This window comes from Streptopelia decaocto (genome assembly GCF_964273445.1).
Source record: "Streptopelia decaocto genome assembly, chromosome: 1".
Classification (NCBI taxonomy): Eukaryota; Metazoa; Chordata; class Aves; order Columbiformes; family Columbidae; genus Streptopelia; species Streptopelia decaocto.
In genome coordinates, this window is record NC_138663.1 from 116,546,904 (window position 1) to 116,571,366 (window position 24,463).

Consider the following 24,463-nt stretch of genomic DNA (forward strand, 5'->3'; position numbering starts at 1 on the left):
CCACCCGCCCATAGCCCAGGACCCTATGTCACCCCGCCCGGGGCCGCCAGCCCCTGCCCCAGCGACACCGCAGCCGGGCCGCCCTCCAGCTCCCCCACAGCGCTGCCCGGCCATGGGCGCCGCCGAGCCCGTCCCCAGGCAGGCGCCCGCTGCCCTGCGGCTGCTCCGGGCGGGACGGTCCCCGGCAGCATGTCCTGCCCGCCCCGCATCCCCCAGGCCCCGCCCATCCCGCCCGCGGAGGGGGCGGGGCTACCTCAGGGGCGGGGTTAGTGACGCCAGAGGGGCGCCCTTCCCGCCACCACGAGGTTGGCGGCGGCAGCTGGCGCCATGCGGCGGCGCGCCTGCCTCGCGGGCGACGCGCAGGTAGCGCGCGCGCGGCCCGCTCGTCCCGGTGGGCGCGGGACTGATCCCGACACCACCCGCCCCGGGGTCGGGGTGTGGTGGGACCCCGCCGGGGTGGGGAGTTGGCTCCCCGGCGAAGGGGAAGAGGGGCCTGCGTGGCGGCCCTGAGGGAGCGATGGCGCAGTGGATCTCGGCGTGGGGCCGGAGAGTGTCGGGCAGGGCAGGGCCGGGCCAGTGCTGGGGGCTGACTGTGTGGGGCACACAGGAGGTCAGCACCTCAGGGGGGTGAGGGACCCTCCCCACTGTTGGGGGGAGCGCGGTGAGGGCTATGTAGGGGAGTGCCAGAGACCACCCCCTCGCTGGGAGAGTGTAGAAAGGGCAGGTTGTGTTTTTCTGCTGGGTGTCAGAATTCTGTCTCGTTCAGCCCCCTGCCACGCGGGGAAGCGGGATTCAGTTCTTGCAGATCCTGAGCCAGGGTGCATAACTGGAGTGACTTGACTGTTGTGCAAGAGATCTGTGAGGACTGAAGTCAAATTTCCTACATCCAGTCACCTGCCGTTACTGTAAAGGGCAGAAAACTGCTGTACTCTGTTGTCTATATTTGCCTTTAACATACCGTGGTAGCAGGGGGAGATATTGAGTAGAGAGAAAATAAAACTTGTCTACTGGCAGCACAGTATCGCAAAGATCTATGTTTACAGTGGGAACTATAAATGAGAATTTTCACCTTATTGTATGTTTCATATCTCAGTCCCAGTACTTCTGCAGTGTATTTGAATTCAGCTTCTGCTAGTGAGTAGGGCTGTTTCTATGCCTGTACAAAATTGTGCTCCATAATTTTGAGCAATACTGAATTGTTTCTCTGTCTTTCCTGTTTGCAGACATGCAGATGATTTTCTTTTATAGAGTTCTGTTGCCATGTGTTTATTCCATACTTTCTTGAGACCTAAATGAACTGTATTTTCCTTGAATCATGTACTGTGGTGGTACTTGGCCATACTAACTTTGCCACAAGTGCTTTCTAAACACAGCTTGGAGCATACAATTCAAGTTAAAAAAAACTAAAATATTTTCTTCTGTACCTTTATTGCGGCTCTGATGCCTCTGAACTGGGAAAGCTGGAACTGGCCTGTTCTGGCCCTGTAACTGTCTGGGTTTGAAAGACAGATGGGAAAGAAAGAGAGTAGAAGGCAAAACTGAAAGTAAATTTTTAACCTAGGGAAGCAGAAAGAGAATTGTAGGAAATGGTTGGAAAGGATAGAAGTGCCAGGGTAGCATTGTTTGTACCACTGATAATGGCTTCCGTTTGTCTTGTACAGCTGGACTCAAGTGGCAATGACATGTTTTGTATCTGTAGGAGATAGTTTCTTGTGTTGTTCTGTAGTACCCTCTCCCCCCTGGAATAAGATATGATACCTAAAGGATCTTATTTTTTTCCTGCACCATTCTCAATGCAGTGCAAAACAGTACTAAGATATGTTTTAATTTTGCTTTGTGAAAGTATATAAGATGATTAATGTTTTATTCAAATGTTGATAAACCTGTTTTACGTCTGTGTGTATATGGTAGCCTGTTTAAGATACAGCAGTGTGCATGTGTACATACACCAGAAACTGGAGTTTGGGAGGTTTTTTTGTACAGTAATTTCTCTGTAATTTTAAAATAAATGCACATGCTCTTGGACTGTGGAAGTTATTTTCTAGCAATAGTTTGGCAGAAGAGGAAATTAGTAAACATTTTTTTTTTGTCTTAATGCAGGATTAAATTGCTTTTATGTGGCATTAGGTTGCAAACAGTTGCAAATATTTTTTACTCCTCACAAAAGAGTAATTATTTTGAAAAAATACAATTTCCTTTAAAAGGGCTGTTGTCATTTAGCAAGGTGACTGAAGATCTTGCAAATATTTGAGTTAATTAAAAAAACTGAGTTATGTTGTATCTTCTACTACAGTCTGGAAACAATAGCTTGGCATATGCATAGCTGGTCACATTTTAAAATATGAATGTTATTTTTTACAGCATTCTGAGGTACACTGTACACATTTTAGGTGAAGAAACATATGCATAGAGGTAATATTATTTGCTTTAAGCCAGAGTGGCAAAAATTAGATTAGAGTCAAAGGAGTCCATCTCAGAGACTTTCAGGTTTAGTTATTACTGGATATTTCTCTTTTACAAGGTTATGGATTTCTGAAATGATGTAATACAGAGGGATATCTTTGTCTGAGAGAAGAAGTTCAAGCAGAAAAGTGCTGCAAGGCCAGAACAGTGTCTTTGTTGGCTGTTGGTTTCTTTGTGGTGGTTTATTTATTGATTTATTTTTAATTTCAGAAGACTGAGGCCAAAGAGGAATTTGTTAAAGTTAGAAGGAGGGATTTGGAAAGGCTGACAACTGAGGTTATGCAATTGCGGGATTTCCTACCCAAAATACTGAATGGGGATATCCTGGCGACATTCCAGAAACTGGATGCTGTTGAATCGAGTGAGTAGTACCATGTTACAAGCTATTATAGTTTCTGCCAAATCTACTTAGAACCAACTGTCATGCCCCTATGAATAGTCATGGAGTTTGTGGAAATCTTCCAGATTAAACTATCATGTTCAATGTCTGCTTCAGTAAACTAATGTGTTTGTAATGAAGAAAATTACAAACTGTATTAGAAATAATTAGACATGTCAAATTAATCTTCAAAACTATTTTACTGTGGGTAAAAACATGCTTAGTTCAGACAGTAAGGGAAAATGTATCAGGAAAAAAAGAGATTCCTCTTTGAAAACAGGTGAAAGCATTCTGTTTTTTGAAGTGTCACTTTAGATGGACAGCAAAAAAACATGGTAAATAGCTGTGGATAAAAAATTAAAGGAACAGATAATATTGTTGTATTTAGCCAGTCTTGGTTTTTAGCTTGTATGCTTTTATTGCCATAAATATAATTTAAAAAAAAAATATTGAAGACTCTCTGTTACAAAGGTCTTTTTACTGCTGTCCCCAGTTTTTCAGTGTTATGATTTTCTGTGCATTATTCATTCTACAATGTCATCACTCCCAACATGCCATCAGGACCAAAACTGAGTCTGCTTCATCCCTAGTGTGTAGGTTACATCCAGCAGCACAATTCATCTGGTTTCCTAGGAACTGGTTTTGTCTGAAAAGACACGGGACAAGCACTGAGATGGATTACAGAGGGTATATCTCTTCTGGAATATCAAGTGATTAATTGACAATTAACTTACAACCGCTAGGTAAGAAAGAGTAAGATAGAGCCTCAAGGCCTGTCTCTGATACCAAGTAACATATTGGGGCAGAGCTTCCAGTTGCTTCAGTGATCCACTCTTTGGAAAGAATCTCCCATGCTACCAAATCCTAACAGAGGTGAGAAGACTACCACCTTTCCTGCTGCTAGTTGAGATGTCATCTGTGTCACAAGAAGTGATGTAGGATCTGGAAATGTTCTTTTTATGCCATTGCAAAGCATGAAGGACTGTTTCCTCCTCAGGAAGAGTGTTCGGCTCTGGGAATCTTAGAAAAATAGCTCCACCACATTTTTCAATATTATTACGCATATGTTTAGTGGAACTCTGTCCACGGCGGAAATGTAAAAAAGTTGTATTTAACATTGATCTAGCATTTGGATCAATAGAGTTGGAATTCTATGACTTGCTGGCATTCATCCTAATTGTACTCAGGTCTCCACCTCCCAGAGCTTTGAGGTTAGAACTCCTGTCCAGAAAAGCTTCCTGGCCGTGCCAACAGCACGGATGAGAAGGAGGCACAGGATTTTAGTGTCAAGAGGGAAGGAACTTTCTTAGCAGGTGTTTGTGAGTTGCAGCTGGTGGGAGAGCCTGATGGATTTCCCTCTGTTTTGGCTCAGGACCATGGTGTGCAGGAGTCAGCAGCACAGCTGCAGTCCTTAGTGTCACCGAAGTGTCTGCTGCTGTGTGTCATGAGGCTGTCCAATGTCAGGACTGGTGCGTGCAGCCTTGAGTTCTCTTCAGAGCAAAGGTGTGCACAGCCGGGAGAGTTGAACGGATGCAATAGGGGGAGCGTCTAGAAATGAGACACACCTGGAATTAGATCTGTCTTCGTCAACTTCAGATATTACCCATATTTCTCCCTCTAGATTGGACCTAGGCATAGTTTCCCTTGTCATAGAACATTGTGATACCTTAGAGGAGGCTGAAGCATCATCTTTTTTTTTCTGGAAGACTTCAAAAAAAGTCCAGGTGGCATTGTATTAACACTCAGTAAATACTGTTTCCCTTCTCCTGGCTCAGTTTTGGTTCCAGGACCTTTGAAGACTGCCAGCAAAGGATGGGGCATCTTTGTGTGTCTACTGGCTGTGCTGATACTGGATTCAGAGTGGATCCATCCTGTCAAAGGCTGGAAGTGATTCTTGTCATTTGGGAGAGCTTGTTTCTTTGCAGCGAGACAGATTTTCACTGGAGTTGAGTTCCACTGGATGTGTTACCTGGCAAGGATGAGCAGGTTCTTAGTCTGCCCTTGATAAGTAGAGTGTGCTCTACACTGGCTCAAGACATCTTTCTGTCAAGTACTTAGGATTAACATCCACATTGTAACTGGTCCATGGGACTGAGTTTTCTTTACTTGACAGAAGGAAATTAAAGTTTCCTACTGCTGACATGAGTTATTAATCAAAAACTCAATCTATTGCCCCCTTCATTCTTTTCTTTTGGATTGCAGGGTGCAAATAACTCAGTGCTTTGAGTTTGCGCATGTGTATTTCCTCGGAGAGGACCCTTGCTTTGTCTGTTTGGTTTCTGTCAAAAAGTCAGTGTTAGAATTGCAGAAGGGCTGAGTGGAAGTGAGTTCTGCCTCTTTAGAAAAGCTGTTCATGACTAGGATATCTTCTTCTATGCCTACTACTCAAAGCAACATATATGTATTTGAGATGATAACATTTTGCCAATTAGGACCAAAAAAGAAGGAAATTTATTTCGCAGTGATGTAGAATTACTAAATAAAACACCAGCATCCAGGCTCTTTGGATAATAAAGACTGTGGTTTTTAAAATTATATTATTTTTCAATGATTGAATTTGATATGCTCTTTGATAAATTCATTCAAAAATATTGACTGTATGTAAGGGGAAGTCTTTGAAGTGTTTTAAGCCATAGAACATACCCTTATGTTCAAGTGTGTGGCTCTTGAAGTGGGGTAAAACTTGTTTTTTAAGCTAACCAAAATCACAGTAGATGCTGTTTGGACATTACTTTTTGGAATGTGTTTCCTTTTTTCAATATAAATACTAAGCATCTAGAACCGTGGTTTTTAAAGTAAAATACAATATGCAACAGTTGTTAAAAATATTCTTTAATGTGAATTCTTTAAAACAGATATAATGATCGTGAAATATAATACTTTAAACTTGGTTTCTATTCAGTAATATAAAGCGTCTAAATTGTAATATATTTCTGATAACATCAAAGATTAATTTTTTAAGGGAATTGTAGAATTTGCTTGTCAGTGACATAATGTTTAAGTAGTTTATAATGTCTTATTTTATAAACATTAATTTAAAATGTTTGGAGTAGTTGCATTTCATTCTTTTAATATAATTTGTATATTAAAACACTCACTTTTGACTGATCTTGGTATTCTTTTTCTTCGTTTTTCACTATACTCACTGAATTTCAAAAATACTAGACATGAAAACCACCATGAAAACAAAGTAGAAAATTGAGTAAATTTTAAAAAATCCCTGAGGAGTCAAAACTCAGTTCCAGAACGGTGTCTTATAGGCATAGGTGTCTTATAGTATTGAACAGCCAGATATGATTCTTTCAGTCTTCCCATGTTTTAAATCAGAAATGTCATGTGCGTTTAGTTTCTTCTAAGAACTATTGAAATGTGGCAAATTGTGATACACCAGTTTAGCCACGAGGAGGTGATCTGACACAAGCATATAGTTAAAGCACCTCCTTAAAGTTGCTCTGGGATTCTTTTTTCTTTAGTGCCAGCCAGTTGGTCATAACTTATTACTTTGTTTATCCAATTTGTCCTGTCACAGACATGGAGAAAAAGGAGGAGGAAATAGAGCAGCTGAAAATGGATTGTGAACACTTCAGAGGCCGTCTGGAAACAGCCCAGGCAGATTGCATGAGGGAGAAGAAGGTAGATTTGCTGTCAGAATATTTGTACCCATATGCTTGAGTTTTAATAACAGAAGAAGTAATGATCAGTCTTTCATGTTCATGTCATAAAATACAGCTTCAGCCTGGAAAACAATCTGGGATTTCTATTTATATAGTCAAGTGATGAGTAGATTACTTACCTATAAGTTCATGACTGATGTTTTTTTTTTTCGCCCGTGATATTTCTAGAGCAGAAGGGTGGATATTATAACTAGATAAAATATAATATGGCGCAGTACCAAAAAGTATTCAATGTGTACAAACAAAGGTACCAACTGACAATCGGTCTCCCACTTAGGTGCATAACTCCTGCGTAACTACATAGGTCTCTCTTAACTTCCATATAGTGTGAGGTGTGATTGTATGGGGTTGCGTTACAGGCTTCCTGGTAGGGTTTGTTTTTGTCTCTATGAAGTTAAAAATCAACCATTAGCATTTTGTTTATATTAACATGTTGAAGTAAAACGTTGGGTATTCGGGGAGACTGTGGTGTAGCTGGCATCAAAAGTTCCTTCACAGAATCAGTTCTTTTGAGTTTCGTTAAGTATTAATGTGTTTTCAAAGAGGATCATAATGTAAGCAACACAATGTATGAAATGAAACCAGCCTCTCTTTTGGCTTGCTGTAAGCTGTGTGCCTTTGTTTAGTTTTAATAGTCTTTCTCAATGCACCTATTGATCCAATTGCCATGTACGGCTGTGAGTTAAATAACAATTACAAGACTCCTTTTGCTCTGTCAATATTGCATTTAGTGATTATGAGAGGGGAGATTCTTAAGAATGAAGGAATAGCAAAGGCTGTGGCTTCTCCGACTGTAGGTCTTCTGTGAATCTCTTGAGGTTCAAATGGGATCACACAAGGCCAGTGGCTTAATTTTTGAGAGGTGTGAAAATCGGTTGTGATTGCTTGTTGCAGAAGTTCATTTCCTTGGAGCTAATAGCAATATCTACAGTAGTCAGCAGAAGCTTTGTTGCGGTTCTGCACTTAGCATCTGCTAGCCTTGGGATTGCACAAAGACCGATGAATCTCCAGAAATTATTTCATTTTTGAAAAGGAATAAGTGAAGAGTTCAGTCATGCAGTTTTAGGACATATCTGCGTAGACAAGTCATTCTGGAATGCAGTTTGGTATGGATGTGAAGTATGATGGAATAGTTGTCTATCTGGATATTTCTTACCTCAAAATAAGTATCTTCTGAGACATCTATTGCAGTTCAGCAGCTTTGCTGTGCACCCAGGTCCTTAGTTATATAAGCATCCAGGATGAAATCTCTAAGATTTAATGTTGCTGCTTTGCACATTAATGAAGTGGGTCCCACTCTTTATGTTAATATTACAAAATAAATGGCAAGTGGTTTAGGTTTGTGATTTCTTTTGGATGAAAGTTTCAGCTAAAGTATAGATAGTTTACGAAGAATAATCTTGGTGTTCCTGACCAAAACTCTTCTCTTCATACCTTTGCTGCTGTGTAGTATACACTCCTTATCTAAATGGCTCCTGTTATATGCCACAAAGGTGTATTTGAGTGGATTATGCTTATGCACATTGTGAAATCCTGTAGCTTATTCAGGATAAAATAAGATGGTGTATGTATACATATGATTTTAATTTTTTTTAATATATATATTTTTATTTTCTCCTGTTAATCACTTTGCATGGTGTTTTTCATTTGGTTGCTGTTCTGCTGTGGGCATCCTTGTGTATATTTTCTACATATTTATCTTCTGAAGGAAAAGGAAGTGGTTCACTGGAGCAAACATAAAATAAATGCATTTTCTAGTTGAGCAGTGTCCTTTTCTTAGGAGATCATACATCAACGTTTTGCATTCCAAAATTCCTGTGCAGCACTGTATCACTGATTAGGGATTTGCTGTGCTTTCTGAACCTGAGCAAAACTTGAAGTGCACGTGTTATTCTTGGCTAATGTCTTCTCTGACTGTCTTTTCATAGTTATGTACTTAGGCACTGCTGTATTCTTGTGCCTTGACCCTTTCCTGAAGATGGTGGTGTTGCACAGCACAGTGATGGTTTCGTGATGTGAACTCTCAGGAGAGATGCTTCCAGCTGGGTTATTTGCTTTTGCAGGCTCTGTTCATTTTCCTGGCTCTTGAATGTACTACTTTGTTTTCCTTGCTTTGTACCTTTGTTCTGATGTTGCTTTTGATGTATTGAAAATTCTGACGTTTCTTGTGCTAGCTTTGTGTCCTTGTTGGGCAATCTAGCTTTGGTATTATAGAGTTTTATGTCTTACTATTCAGTATTAGCATCCAAATGCAAATAAAATGTTTTAAAAGATACATTTTCTAAGACAAGGACAGTGCAGAAAAGAAAGACAGGGACAATTAAGGATCGGACAGGAAGATGCCTGTGGATATTTTGTTGATGCACACAGTGGCAGAAAAGCCAATAGGTCTGGCCGTGAGTTATGTAAAAAATAAAATTTTGATAACTTGCTTGAAAACGATCAAAGTATTAAGAAGTAAGAGACTTTTCCTGGGACTTCAATGCCTAGGGAATCATCAGCAAGTGACAGTCTTTTGCATATATCAAACTATAAGCTGAAAGAGACTCCAGAGAGTAAATATACACAGAAATCTGCTTGATAAATTTGAACTTTACAAATGCTAAGCTGTGTGTTCCATTAGCAGCATGATAAAACAATGCAAATCAGGCTGGGTGTGATACAGGAGGCTAGGCAGGTAACTGACAACAGAGCACAAGCGGCTTTATACTGGTTGATATATGAAATAAATTTTCAGTTGAGTTTACATTTCTGTTCTTTCCAAACGAAAACACTGAGGCGAACTCTTAAAGTGACAAGACACCTTTTTCAAAATCTTCATGGGAATACATGGTTGAAAGTTTTTGTTCTGTTTACTTGCTTTCAAAATTGATGTACAAAAGGTTCATTCTCATTTCCGCAGACTTCATGCCGATAGCTAAACACACAGGGGGGGCTGGGCTGAGGACGGTGCTTTCTGCGGGGAAAGCAAGATCCTTCTGTTCTTTTGACATCATGTGATCTGTGATTGTCTCTCTCTTTTAATACTTGATTTAGCATCAATTTTCTTGATTGGCCTTGGTCTTTCCCTGCAGCACTAATACCACCCCCCCAGAGTTAGCAGGGAGCCCACAGCCACCCTGAGAGTCCGCAGACCACGGTATCCCTGCCTTCATCTCGCTGTCTGCAGGAGCTCTAAGCTGAGAAGCACAGCAGCTTCACTGCCCCTGGGGCCGGGGGTAGGAAGCTGGTGAGACCTAGAGTTGTACCTAATCTCATGGTATTCTTCTGGCCAATCTTCCATGTGATTGGGAAAAAAGTATTGCCAAATTGAAATTGTGTTCTGTCATGCAGGATTGCTCTGTTCTCTCTTTATGCTTTGCGGGAAGGACTGCTGAGCAGTTCACTTAGGTGATGGATGCACAATGGTGCCTGTGCTTTCCTAGTATGCAAGGTCCTCCAAATTTCAAACCTGAGTTGTGTTTTCTTGGGGACTCTATATTACTTTGCCACTGCTAATCAGGAATATGCCAATAGAAAAAAGTTGGAAGAGACAACAGTGTTTATCCTAGATATCCCGCAACTCTGCCATGTTGGCCAAGGCAGAAGTTTATTCTGAAAAATGAAACAACCCTTTCTTCCTGCAAGATGTATCTTTTGTAAGGTGTCTGGAAAGGCTGATCTCTCTGATGCTGAAATCCCTTCTCTCCCAGAGACGTGTAGCTATTTGCTTAGGAGGAGTGGAGTCTCCTATCAGACTTCTCTAGGTGCCACTCAGTCTCGGTGGGTCACTTGGCCTGACCTCGTGGACAGGCTTCTGGTTACTGTCAGCCTCCACGATGTTCTCACTGCTTAGATATCACTCAAGAAAGAAGGTGTGTATCTGCAACTGCTGTGAGTTTGCAGCCCCCCACCCCATTTCATATATGGCCACGGTTCTTGTTCTGTCCCTTAACCTAGAAACTTGTTTTGCCTGACATAAAGTGCAACCAAAATTTCCTTATGCTATTCTAGGAGAAACTAGACCTCCGCCAGCAGCTGAATGAGGCCAAGCAGCAGCTCCTGCAGCAAGCGGAGTATTGCACAGAAATGGGTGCAGCGGTGTGCACGTTGCTGTGGGGTGTCTCTAGCAACGAGGAAGCTGTTAAAACCCTTCTAGGAGGAGTAAGTATGGCAGGTGAATACTTACTGATAGCAATGCTGTTAGGTCTTAAAAATAAGGACCTTGCTCTGTAACACGCTTTAATATAAGGACATATTTCAGAAACTCATTGGGCTGTGAAAATGTTTTTGAATTGTTTATTCTTTGAGACCCATCCATTCTCATTTAAGAACTGTTGGAACTATAAAGTATTATGAAGCAGGCTGGGAATAAATGCAGTAATTAATTCTTATGTTACCAAGCAAGGATTATCTGTTTTCCACCACACAGTCGAACTAGAACCAAGGCTACAGCTAGCACAATGTAAATATCTTTGCAAGCTAACAGAAGAAGAAAATAATTATTGGACACATGCAGCAGTTCCCATGCCCGTAGAAAGATTGGAAGAGCTATTTCCATGGAAGGAAGACATATCCAGTGATCCTCCACTTCTTTAAATCTTTGTCCTGCCTAAATACTTGCATGACTCCTGGAAATTTAGAGAGCCTAGCTGCTAGTGAATCTTATTAAATCTTCAATGCTAAATGTGGACAGGTAGATTAAAAAACAAAACAAAACCAATACCAAACAAAAAAACCAAACCCAACGCTTAATGATAGTAGTAATATTACAACTAACACAGTTTCACTGCAGAGTGTAGCTGATGAAATTAGAAGGAATCAGAGAAAAAGGCCTGATTGGTTTTCCAATCTTGTCACAGCCAACATAAGAAGGAATTGTTGTATTTAGTCTGAGTAAACTGATGCCACAGTTTCTTCTGGCTTGATTTTTTTCAGCAGCATGATGAACAGCTGAGTAAATAGGATTAGTTAATTGTAGTAAGCAGTAAACTACTGTCTTTGTAAGAGGTTTTCCAGTTTGGGTGCACCAAAATACAATTATAACTTTATATTGGACGTTAGAAAGCTGTACTGTGATACCTTTTGGTGATAAGCTGTGATGATGATAGGTCCAAGCAGCAGCAGTTACAGAAACCCCATGTAGCAACAAAAACGGTGTAAAAATACATTCTGTATTTTCCGAACAGTTTATAACTGTAAGAGTCAACAATATTTAGTGACTAGCCGTTGTTTTTTGACTTATGAAACAGTACTGAAGTGGTGTGTTTCCCACAAGCAGAATGCTAGCAGTGATGAAAATGGCTCTATTTCTACAAGGTGAGAGTAAAATTAGTAGAAGCCTTATTGAAAGCAGTCTTAAGTATCCAAGTTAAGTAGAATTAGATCAAAACAAAACAAACCATTCCCTGATGGTTTGTATAAGGCTAAAAAGCCCAACTTTGAAGATGCAATACTTTTGTATCTAGATTTGATTGAAATGCAAAATACTTCTACTATAGTCATTCCCATCAATCATCAGAGCCCATTGAACTGCTACACTTCTGGTGAACGTCATCACAAAGTTTTTGGGCATCATTTTCTTGTGATGGTGCACTTAACATGATTAAGGGTTTGCAACAAAATTACTAGGAAAAACATAAACAACTTGTATGGCATTGCATCAAACACAGATAACAACTGGCAGTGAGTCAGGTTATTAAAAGACGGTGGAGGTTTGTCATACCAAGTTTTTGGCTTGATTATTTTTTGGACAAGTTGTACAGCTTGTAGCATCTTCCCCCCTTCCCTGAGGAGGTGCTGTGGACTATACAAACGAGAACATCCAGAGCACTTTGAAACTGTTTCTCATATTTAAGCATGTGGAGACGTTGACGTCAATTCAAAATCTTTTCATGCATTAGGGCACAATGCTGAAGCTTTTTCAGTCTTTGCACAGATACAGAAGTAGGTCTGTTGTACAGTTCTGTAATGCAGATTGGCTGATATCATGCCTGGGACCAATATACCGTTTGTGTCCATACAGGTTGGGAAAGTCAAAACTTGAACAGCAAATTCGAAATGTAACACAAGTAGTTTTTGAGGCACAGGGGGAGAGGTGCCTACTGGTTCTGCCTGTGTGTAACATTTCTAGAGAGAACTTGAAGAAACATTCAGAGAAGCAGCCTGAGAGAGTGTTTTCAAGAAGGCCTACCTGGATGTGACAAAAAAGAAGTCACTTAATTCCCGTGAGATTGAATTTTATTTGAAAGACATCTAAAACAACCAGGTACCCACGTGACAGGGCTCTCACATGGAAATGCAAGCTGATAGATTTCAGAATGACATCAAGGCTTGCTTCAACTTGAGAAATTTTGGATCCTACAAGATGGTCTGCTACTTCAGTTATCTGCTATGATGACAAACGGCTTTATACTTCATAGCAGAAATTTTGCATGTTAACTGATGTTTCACACAGGAGTTACTGGGACAGCAAAGGGTTCATTGCACCATTTGAGCTCAAGCACCTTAATGGCTGCTCTCAGAATTGTCCTTATCTCTGTGTTTTTGGGTGAGACATTCTTCAGTCCCATGAAAATACTGTCAAGCTAATAAGAGACTGCACAGAGTACATAATGTTTGCTATTTATAAACCTGGTTGGTCTAACTGTTCTAGATCCTCAAATGTCACTACTGGTTAATTAATGGCCAGCAGAGAGCACACCAGTGGCACCTCAAGAGATGGACACATAGAAGACTTTGGCTGTTTTCTGTGCAATGTACCAACTACTTGCTTTGCTTAGTACTCAATCTTATGTTCCCATGTAAATACATATTTTCACAATAACTTACGCTAATCTGCTATAGTAGGCTCTCTTCATTTTTTTCTCACGGCCTCTGCTTCTTGAACTATAGTCACTGCTTATGCTAAAATTTCCATCTTTGAGGTGTGGTGTCCATACAAGTATATAAAGTACATCCAGCACATGCAGAAGTGCACTTTTTTTCCATTCTCTTTCCCCACGGTGTCTTCATTCCTGTTATTCTGGGACCACAATATCATTTGTGAAGACAGTGAGTATTGGCTGATCCTGATATTTACGTTTTCTTGCCAGAGTCACCCCCCAGGAGGTGTACATCTTTGATATGGTGAATGTACAATAGTGGAGGAATAAATAAATGTTACCAGTAGCTTTTCACATATTGTCAAAGCAGTACTTTTGACAAAATATTAAAATTGCCAGTCACTTTGCAAAATGAATACAAGTTCAGGCATTTCTTGGGCTGTCCCATTGGGTCACTGCCAGGAATGACTAAACGTTTCAGCTGCTTCATAAAACAATTGGCAGCATTATTAAAGACACTGGGAAACCTGGCATTATGGGCTCTCTGCTACGGTATTTTTGATATAAAAAAACCAGCATACTTTGTGGGAAATAGTGTTACATCAATGTTTTACAGATTGGAATTACTAATAAACAGAAACAGTTTTCTCCATCCTTTGTGGGCTCTGTCTATACCTCTGACCAAGCTCTTTTGCCTGCCCTGAGCTTTGTACCAGGTGGCTGGTTCTTCAACCAAGATACCCCAAATGGAGCGGTGCTTGTTTTCTGGTTTTGTGTTGTGGTGGGGGTTTTTGTGTGTGTGTTTCGTGGTTTTTAAATTTTTTTTTCTTTAGAGTGACTGTATGTTTTAATAATTCTGCAACTGTCCAGTTTTACTGTAGCTTCTAATAACCATAGTTGCTGTAGTGTGTATAAGATTTTTTTTCTCCACGCTTGCAGAGTAAAGCAGTAAAGTTTTTCACAATCACTGCACAGACCATGGAGAGCTTTGTGAAGTCATTAAGTGAAGACATGAAACAGCAGGATTTGGATTCTGATGAAAATCAGTTTGTATTAGCTTTGGCAGGGATTGTAACAAGTAAGTTAATGTTATCTCTCAGAAGAGGGGGGTAGGAGGTGTTCAGTTTCTGCCTGAGGAGGAATCAGAACGGTGAAACAAAGTCTTGCTTTACTGAAGCTGATCTAAATTTTGCCAGTGAATTTTATGTTCCCAAGATGTCTGTCTTTGTCTCTGTAATTTGAGAAAGACGGCTGCTGAAACTCAAGTGTGATAAAGAATATGGTCAGCTGAATGATGTAGAAGGTACCAGTCGAATCATCCTAGTTACACCATAAAGTAGTGTTACTCTAGAAAGCTATATTAAAAGAACACTGAGGAGGTCGTGAAGCACCAAGTATTCAGAAGTTAGAAAACATCAGAGCAGAAGTTCTCAGTGCAGTCTTAACACAGCCCAGCATGCACAAACGTTGCCATAACAGTAATTATGTGCTGTGTCTATAGTACCTCTCCTTATTCTAAGGATTCCAAAAGGCATCATGATGTACCTGCAGAGGAGAGAGAACATGCAGCTGTGTGGAAATGGAGGAACCTTGTCATTCAGCAGATCCCCATACTTAGCTGAATGGGAGGCCAGGGAGCCAGGTTCTGTCCTGAGTTGCATACACCACGCTTCACGTGTTTGGAGGAGGCTTGGCCAGGTGCTCAGTACAAAGAAACTTGGGTTGCTGGAACAAACCTCTTGCACATAAAGATGCCCTAAAGCATGGGGCAAGCGTAAGGGAAAATATTGAAGTGAAGTCTGCTCTGGAGTAGTAGCCTGTGGAAGTGTATTTGCCTTTTGGTTTGTGCATGAATAATGCAGCACTTGCAGAGAGGTAGGAAACGAGCTTTTGAGTAGAGGTCCTTGAGAGTTTTGGTTCTGTAATGTGCCAGGTATATTGGATTGAGCGATTGTAAAAACAATCTGCAGTTTTGTTTCTTTAAATTGAGACTTCTAATGGGGGTCAGCTTTGCTTCAGTCACACATTATTTGTGGATGAATCCAGACTTCTGTTTCTTAATTCACTGTGTTACTATCAGGATCCTGGCTGCGCTGAATAAATATTTCAATTATCGAAGTAGAATTCTGAAGGAGTTTTACCGGGATAATTTGCTGCTTCAGTATTTGCTACATAGCTTAATATAGTTCGAAGTTTATATAGATGCCGTAGTTCATTCTTGACAGCTGATGTATCTTTTTAGTGATCCTGATTGTTAGCATAAACTTTTGTTTTAAATGAGATTTTCATGGTGATGTTTTATGTTCTCTCACAGATGTGGCAGCACTGGCATGTGGCCGTGATTTCTTGGTTAGTTCATGTCGTGAATTACTGGACACCATGATGCACCTACTGGGAGACATGAAGCCGGGGCTCTGTACCAAATTCAAAGTGTATGACAACTTTATTCTCTTTTTTTCCTTTCAAATGAAATGCATTATCTTGCAGTGTAGGTCCCAGTGATGAGAGCAGTTTTCCCACTCCCCCATTATTTCCTTTTCTGTAGAGGAAATATAATTTTTGGAAATTCTTTTCACAGTAGCATTCCTTGCAGATATACCAGGCTTGGCTACAACGCTAGCTTCATACAGGTTTTGCGTCTCTTTGTAAGTCTCTTAAGCACCATAATACTGTAGGGATGAGCAGGGATGCACTCCTTTACCTTAGGAAGGTATTGTGAGTTAGAGTCAGATAAAGAAGGTGTGAGGTCAAGTTTTAAAACAGAGAGGATGTGGAAAATGTGGACTCATATTTATTCGCTTCCAGGATGAAGACTGTGAAATGCTACATCCGCTTAGGGAAGAAATTAGTTATTTTTCTGTGAAGAGCAAAAGTTAAAATAGTTTATGTTGCTAGTAGCCAGAAGCACCATGCAGTTAAGTTTGTAAAAGGTAATGCCTATAAAGGGACATTATGATACAGCATTGTAAAGAAAAGGCTATGTTGCAGAGTTCAGGTGCTGCAAAAGTGGTGCTTTCCAGCTGATAGAGAGATTAAATAAACTGTCATCTTTGCCTTTTTCTCAGAGCTGTTACAAGCTGAGGGTATATGGCCTTGACTGAGCAAATTACTGTGACCTAATGAATACGTGCTTATCCGCTAAGCTGTGGGCAGTTGTCCCGTACACCTGGTTAATTTGTTCACACTCGGCTGTGTTTTTTTTTTTTTTTTTCTCATAAATGGGACACACATACACACACACACACAAAAGAATTCATACCCAAGGCAGCTGTCACAGCTCAGCTGACAAACAGCAAGCCCATCAGCCACAGTAGCTTGACTGTGTCCACACACACATTTAGGCAGGTTGTACGTGACAGGCCTGAAATCAGGCTCAGTCTTAACTTTGGATAGGTTTTATCTTGCCTTACCTCAGCTATCAGAAAGTGATATGTCGAGTATCTGTGAACTGTCTGGGCTCCTCCCCACAGTTGGTGTAAGGAGGTGGTGCTGGCAGGTGGTCGCTCCCCACAGTGTTAGGGGGAGCGAGTTGCCCTCCAGAGGTGCTTGACTTTCCCCATTGGGTAACCAGGGGGAAGCTGAACAGCCTGTGCTGTAGGTAGTGGTCAGATACTTTAATGTCAGTCATTTACTGTGTTTCCCAAGTGTTGGGCTTGAAGGTCAGTGCTAGAAACAGGGTAGTTAACTCTTGTAGCAGTGGGAATGTTTTTTGTAAAGCCCCAGCTGAAGGATTTGTATGAGAATTTCAAGAAAGAAAAGGCAATTTGTGCCTTCATGTATATAACAAACAAACCAAATGCAAAAAGGACCTATACTGTTTCAAAATCTGTACAGAAAAAAGATAACAAGAGGAGACTTTATTTTGAGAGGAGGAGGGAGAGGAAAGTGTTCCTAAACACACACACACACAGACACACACTCTGAATTTCAAGAAGATGTGTGCCTGTGGGTCCAGATAGATTATTTTTGATCATTTCAGGTTGTATTGATGTAATTGGATGTCAAGGCCTTCCTTTTGAACTGATGTTTTGGGTGTTTTTTTAATTATATTTAAAAATCTGTCTGCTTTGCAGAAGAATTACACATGGTGTTATAAACTTGGCTGCCATACAGCAATACTGATAAAATATACATAAAACAATCCCATTAAGTGGCTAGGGATTCAATAGGGGCCGGCCTCTTAAGCTAACAAATTGAGTGAAGCCTAAAAAAGAGGTTGCTTGAGGTATTTGATAAATGAGAAACATTAAGTGTATGTTATAATAACTTGAATTCAGTGCAGTGATAATGTTTTCCAATAATCTTTCTTTGAACTTGCCATTTGATAAAAAAAGTGCTGTATTATGACATTAGAGCAAATGCCAGAAAGGAGATTCTTTCATGGCCTGGTCATGGAACGAGGGATCTTAATTTGCCCAAATGTTTTAGTGCAAAATGTTTCCCCTGTGTTTGTCTTTCTTGTGTGTGGTCAGGTTTCCGTTTTGTCTATGAGCGCCCTATGCGTCTTGTCTGTGTTCAGTTCTTAAACCCCACTTCTAACACTAGATCTCCTTCCTGTCCTTTTTGGGGATTTTCCACTCTCCCAGCCCAGAAACCCCCAGGGTTCTCTGCAGTTAAGGCTTCTTAGCTGCTTATTAATCTTAAATAATTAACATTTTCATAAGCAGGTGTATCAGAAACTCCCTTTTCTCCCTACCAAAAGGAACATAAGGCAGTACAAAATGACAGATGAGCGTGAGATATGGATATGATAGTTAACAGAAATTTTAGTGAAATTTCAGAGTTAGGGATAGACAGACTCTGGAGTCATCATAAATAATGTTTACATACGCACACTTATAGAAATATACATAGGCAGACGCATTTTTAAAACTATACCTAATGGATGAAAACGTCTGTACGTTGTTTTGGAAAAGCAATGTGTTTTTCTCAAAATATCACCATAGTGTTACACAGAAGGCCATCATCAACTTAAAATTTAATCAGTTAAAGAAAAAAATTTGGCTTATTATTTTCAGTGATATGTTTGTCCTTTGCTCGGTTTTGTGGTTTTACAGTTCTAGCTTTTATTTTCAGAAATGTTTTACTGTGTGACAAATCAGGGGAAACTCTCAGTCTAATTCTTCACACAGCAATTTCAAACAAAACAAGATGATAAAGAAAGGAGTTGTCTTCCTATTCTAGTTCTAGCAATTCTGTGTTTCACTTGTAACAGTATATAAATAAAAAATTTACAGGGGAAAGTTGTCGTTTATTCCAGCACTGCTACAATATTCATTGTAGACCATAAGTACATAATATTAATAAATATGTCCAAAGCATCTATGTCACTGCTGGGACTGAAATCTCATGGGTATCTTTGCCTTCCCGAAATAGCAGTGGTGTAACAGACTTCAGGTTTTCTTCTCAGTTCAACATTCGTCAACGTTAGGCAGTCAATAAACATTTACACAATTGTTAATACCTTTAATTAAACTGTTAGGAATCTTCATCTTTGCTAACGTAGCAGTTGAAAGTAGGCAGTAAAAATAAGTACTTTAGTACTTATTATAGTACGTTTTATGTACCAATCCCATGTATTGAGCAGAAGAGAAGAGTCTTTAGCTGTGCTTGTAGTTCTAGATTTTAGAGAAAGCATTGGCAGGTACGTTAGTACAAGGTGTTAATTACATTTGGCTTGCCTAAACAGGAAGACTATGAAATGCATAATTAAAAAGCTCTCCACATGAAAAACCAAAATGACAAGAAAAACCAAATGGAAATAAACAAATACATCCCCCAAACAAACAAAAAACAACAGCAAAAAACAACCAAACAACCACAGAAAGTATTGCTTATCCAGTAATGGTGTGTGTCAAGTTTGCTTCAATAAGCACTTTTGCAATAATTATTGCAAAAAATACTTCATTAGAATGTGCAAGTAGTAGAGGTGAATGTGGTATAAAAAGCCTGGAAATGCTTCTGTGCCGTGCTCAGGTGAGTGTGTTTAATTAGTAATAATACACGGCCACTTTTGGATTAGGGCCTTAAATTGGCTTGTGGGGTGGGTTGTGTCTTCTTTTGACACTCCAAAACCACCACAGTTCCCTGGGTCACCACCACCAGTCCACTTTGTCTACACAAAGCAAACAAGAGAAGTAAAAATACAAACATAGCCGCATCTTTTTACGTCACTTTATTTCTAACTGCAAATGTCAAACAGATTAAGGATGAAAGGCACTGTCAAGAAATGTCAACATTTTCCCTTATAAGATACTGTTCTATAGATCATCTCATTCTGGCTGATTATAGGTATAATAATTACAGCCGTGCTCCTTTGTCAGGGCCTGAATTCTGGAACCCAAGTAGAAGCTGCAGAGGCTGTAAGACAAGGAACGTTGCCAAGCATCAATTTTATTTCCACAGCACACCTCACTGCTTGGTGGTTGCCACTGATGAAGTAGATTATTAAATCTACTGTTCCTTTTTTTTTTCTGCTGCTTAAGACCCTGGGTGATCAAACCTCCAGTGGTGTAGCACATAATACAACTCAACGCCTCTTCCACTGCAGGCTGACCCGATCAGGGTTACTTTCCTTTCCTTTCTTTCTGAAGGTGTGCACTGAGAGGGTCTGAAAGTCTGCTGGTGGCGTAGTAACTTAAACCATGAGAACTCGTTTGAGAATAGGATGCGAGGTGTGAAGTCCATTTGGAATAACGTTATTTCCCTCTTGTTTGGAAATGATGGCAGTGCAGTGACATGCAGGTTTATCGCAGTCATGGGAGATAGCAGCTGCCAAACTGGCCCCAGAACAGAGAAGGACATTCCAGCCCATTCCTGTTTCTCTGTAATTGTTTTGTATGTAACCCAGCACCCAGCTGTGAGTGGGTATGATGGCATGTTCTGTAAATGTTGTAGGAGCCCTGCTCATTCATCTTCCTTTTCCATTGTCCAGAAAATTGACTTGGGTGTTATCATCTTTGAAAAGAAATAAAATAAAAATGAGAGAGCATCCATCATAACATAGCATAAAGTGTCACTAATGACCTCTCCCTTCAACTACTCCACAGATGTAGAGATGATCTGCATAAAAGTCAGGACAGGAGAACACCTCTAGAAGAGTGAAAGAATTTGTAAGAAAACTTTTGACTCCAGAGTATGACTCTTTTTTTGGGGCATAAAGAGGCAGAGCTGCCACTTCTGCATGCAGCCTCCTGTACCTTACAGAATTCCCCCAGCTCTGTCATGACTAAGGCTGAGGGGGTATCAGTAGCCAAACCCACTTCAGATTTTGCAAGTTACTGATCATACTGAAACTTTTCGTGTTTGCAGTGTCTTCAGCATGAGCCACCATGGGAGAAGCCAGTGGGATCAGCAGGCTCGAGTGGTCCTTTTAAAATGCAGAGCCTTCTCCAGCCTACCTTGTTTTCTCCCTGTAGAGAAGTTGAGACTTTAATTTAAGATCTGTGATGTATTCAGCCCCAAAATGACTAAGGAACTTCCTGTTTTAGGAGGCTGATAAATCCTGGGTTCGGAAGCTGTTGAAAATGTGGCTGAAATTAACATATACTTACTATGTGTATTTTTTTGTTGTTTACACACTGGTGTGCGAGCAACAGTTTTGTTTTGTCAGCGATGTCATTTTAGTTTTTTTTAATTGCTCGATTAAGGAAATATTTTCTAGTTGCCAGGCCACAGACCTTCTCTGTTACCTGGAAGTCAGGTTATGGGTTCTGTCCTTCAACATCAATGGCCATAATAAAAGAGAAAAACAAATTACCTTCTAAAAAAAGGGGGGGGCGGGGGGAGGGGGCTTTGAGTGAGTCCAAATGTTATTTGAAACAGTTTTGAAGAGGTGCAGGTGAGAATACCATTTTGGCCTTTGTTATCCCGGGTTTGGTCCATGCTAAGACAAGAGCACAATTTACAGCCAAATTGAATTCCATTGTTGTTGACTTAAAAAAAAAAAATCCACCTGCACATTGAACATAGTCTGGATTCCTGAAGGCAGAGTAAGTAGAGAAGTCCATGATGACCTAATAAAAGACCAGCAGTTGTTTTTGTCACAGCGGAGCCTCACTCAGTGGCCCAGATGGACTGGCCCTGCCAGACTGCAAGGGGCTGGAGGGGAGGCAGAGCGAGCTGCTTCTCTGCCTTGCACCCACAGCAGAAGGGATGAGTCTAGTTTAGGAGGGAGCGTGCAAAGCAGACCCGGGACTACTAATACCTTCCTTTTCCCTCCTTCAGGCCCATCCACTTCTTCCAAAGGCTTCTGTACGCGTAGTAACTTCCCCTGCCAGCTGAGAGAGTCCACATTGGTGTTTGCTGCATGCTGGCTAAATATTGCATCTGTTCCTGTTTGCAGGAGGAGTAGGAGGATTGTAGAATCACAGAACAGTTTGGGTCAGAAGGGACCTTCAAAGCCATGAGCAGGGACATCTTCAACTAGATCAGGTTGCTCAGAGCCCTGTCCAGCCTGGCCTGGAATGTCTTCAGGGATGGGGCATCTGCCACCTCTCTGGGCAACCTGGGACAGTGTTTCACCACCCTCATGGTGAAAAATTTTTTCTTCGTGTCTGGCCTGAATCTCCCCTCCTTTAATTTAAAACCATCACCCTTGTCCTGTTGCAACAGGCCCTGCTACAAAGTCTGTCCCCATCTTTCTTACAAGCCCCTTTTAAGTACTGAAAGGGCCCAACAAGGCCTCCCTGGAGCCTTCTCTTCTCCAGGCTCAAGAACCCCAACCCTCTCAGCCTGTCCTCACAGCAGAGCTGTTCCAGCCCTCTGTTCATTTTTGTGACCCTCCTCTGGTCCCTCTTGATGCTTGAGAGAGGATGGCATAAGCAACTTGTCTATGTTTCAGCTGACTGGAGGGTCAGTGTATAGAAAGGCAGGTGTTGCAGAGGCTTCCTTTGACGTTGTTTCTAGTACTCATTATATAGGCTTGCTTTCTGTGTTTCCTAGTGGCCCTTTAATTTGTCAGGGCAAACAGCTGATTTGAGATGGTCATCTGCCCGTTGGAGATTGTCAAGATGAAAGCTCTGCTGTATAAGTGTGGTCGCGTAACACCAAGTCCTAGTTTTGCACGTTTCACCTAACAGATCTCGTGGAGTTTGACGAAACTTTCTTACTTTTGCATGGGATGTTTTTCCATGTGTTTGAAATACGTGACTGAACAGTCAAGGCAAGGTTTTGCATAATATTGCTTATATGTAATTTGAGACTTATCTCTTTTATCAAAATATAAATTATTACAATAGGCTTCTGCATCAGTACATGCTTGGCATAAATAGCAAAAGATGCCAAAACATGCAAAAGAATAAAAGGCATCACATGTTTTTTCTTTCAATTCTAGGCTAATGCTAATGTCGCTGTACAACGTGAGTATCAACTTGAAAGGCTTAAAGTACATCAGTGAAAGTCCAGGTTTTATTCCTTTGCTTTGGTGGCTATTGAATGGTAAGTTGCTCTAAGAACCTTGTAAATTGTGAGTTGGGGTTTGTAGATTGGCAATAGGTGTTAGAATTAACAGAACAGAAATGTATATCTGTAACCCGATTATGTATAGCTTTAGTCAGATTAAAAGTGAACAAAACGGGCAAATAGCTAGGGGGAGACGATGTGCATTTCTCACAACAATTTTGATACTGTGTGCAATATTCCATGACTATAACATTTAGGGATGGTAGAATTAGAAGTAAGGAATGGAGAAATTTGGTAAAGTGGTTTTTAAAAAGACACTTGTATTTTCACATACCAACTTTAAAATAAACCCTGAGGACACACTACCTATCAGGTTGCTACCATTTAACAAAAGAAAATGTAACTGTGTTCTAACACCTTTTGGGGAAATAAACCAACCTCTGTAACTATAGTCACTGGTGACAAAAGTGACCGCTTCTACAGCTGAAGAGAGGCCTTGTGCTCTAATAGGATTTGGGCTTGCAGGGCTTGAGTACTATTCCCAGCTCTGCCTTTGGCCGGTGCAGGACTTCAAGGACGTCAAGGATTTCTGTTGCCACTGTCAGGTACATGAGTGACATCAAGGCTCTGCTCTTTCAGAGGCTTCAAATCCCTGCGTAGGAGCCAGCAGAGATTGACGTTGCCAGCGTGCGTTGGACTTGGCTGGCAGCTGTGTGCACAGCTTGTAAGGGACGCTGAGGACAGCGGTAAGGACAGAGCCATGACACTCTCCTGCCTTTGAACTGCTCCTAGAGTTGCTCTGTCTTGGCTTTCTCAAGTTTTTCTGGCTTGTGTGTGAGGAGATTTTGGTGTGTGGTTTATAGGGCTGGAGAGGTTAGTCATCTTGGCTCTCTGCTGCTATGCAAAACCCTACTGAAATGCAACTAGTACACACTAACAGCAGCTGAAGCGAGAGAGGTTGCATCTGCTTTTTCAAGGAATAATTTGATATGGAAGTTTTGGAAAAGCTTTGATTTGAGCTGGTAAACTGGAAGCTACTTGTACTGCTCACAGTTCCCTCCACTGTTTTACAGGAAGTGTAGGTACTCGTGCTTTTCACCCCATAATTTCCTGCTTTGCAGTGCCATAGGCTCTCTTTTCTGAGATCTCAGAAAATTAAGTAATCCTTGTAAGACTGGAAAAAATCTAGTTTTATAGGGTTTTTTATATAGTCTGAGAACTGTATTCTTGCAGAACTCTGAGTACATGGTCCTTTGTTCTCTTGTGCTTAGTCCAGATTTTTCTTCTGCTTTATGTTTGGCTAATATATACATAAGCTGTTGTTCTAGGAAAAAAAAAAAAACCTCAAAAATTCCAAAATGTGCCCTTCTAAATGTTGCGATAAAAAAAAGAAGCTAATTGTTTGATGCAGTTTGTTGTTTGAAGAAGGCTCCTAGCTCACATAAGAGGATGAAATGTGGCACAGTTATAATTAATTTGCAGCTGCTAATGGAAGTAAGAAATGGAAAGACTACTCTGCATTTTGCAAGTGTTAATTTGTGTATGGCTGGCTTGTAGAAGGAAGGACAGGCATGGCTAATTCCTTCACTCTTTGATAATACAAGTTCTCCAGTTACAGCCAAGGAGGAAGATTTTCAGATAAACCACATCTGCCGGTGCAGATTTCTGACTTCAGAGGAAGTCTGCTCACTGTTGAGGGAGAGGGCTGACTAGTTGGTATGTCAGATGAAAGGTCAGATCCA

The 24,463-nt window shown here is 40.8% G+C and overlaps 1 protein-coding gene across 3 annotated transcripts in view; it reads left to right on the forward strand.

Moving 5' to 3' along the window:
* Positions 1–298: 298 nt before the first annotated feature.
* The window catches only part of HSF2BP (heat shock transcription factor 2 binding protein), a 31,585-nt gene continuing 7,420 nt past the window's right edge, over positions 299–24,463 (forward strand). Inside the window, exons 1-7 of one of the 3 annotated variants that reach the window (XM_082074845.1) lie at positions 299–363; positions 2,674–2,824; positions 6,372–6,475; positions 10,510–10,659; positions 14,259–14,397; positions 15,634–15,751; positions 22,654–22,757. In XM_082074845.1, coding sequence (XP_081930971.1) covers positions 328–363; positions 2,674–2,824; positions 6,372–6,475; positions 10,510–10,659; positions 14,259–14,397; positions 15,634–15,751; positions 22,654–22,757 — 802 coding nt within the window. In that variant the 5' untranslated portion in view covers positions 299–327. Of the gene's footprint in view, positions 364–1,571; positions 1,696–2,673; positions 2,825–6,371; positions 6,476–10,509; positions 10,660–14,258; positions 14,398–15,633; positions 15,752–22,653; positions 22,758–24,463 lie in introns of those variants that run through there. The other 2 variants (XM_082074846.1, XM_082074847.1) reach the window with 2 other exon arrangements.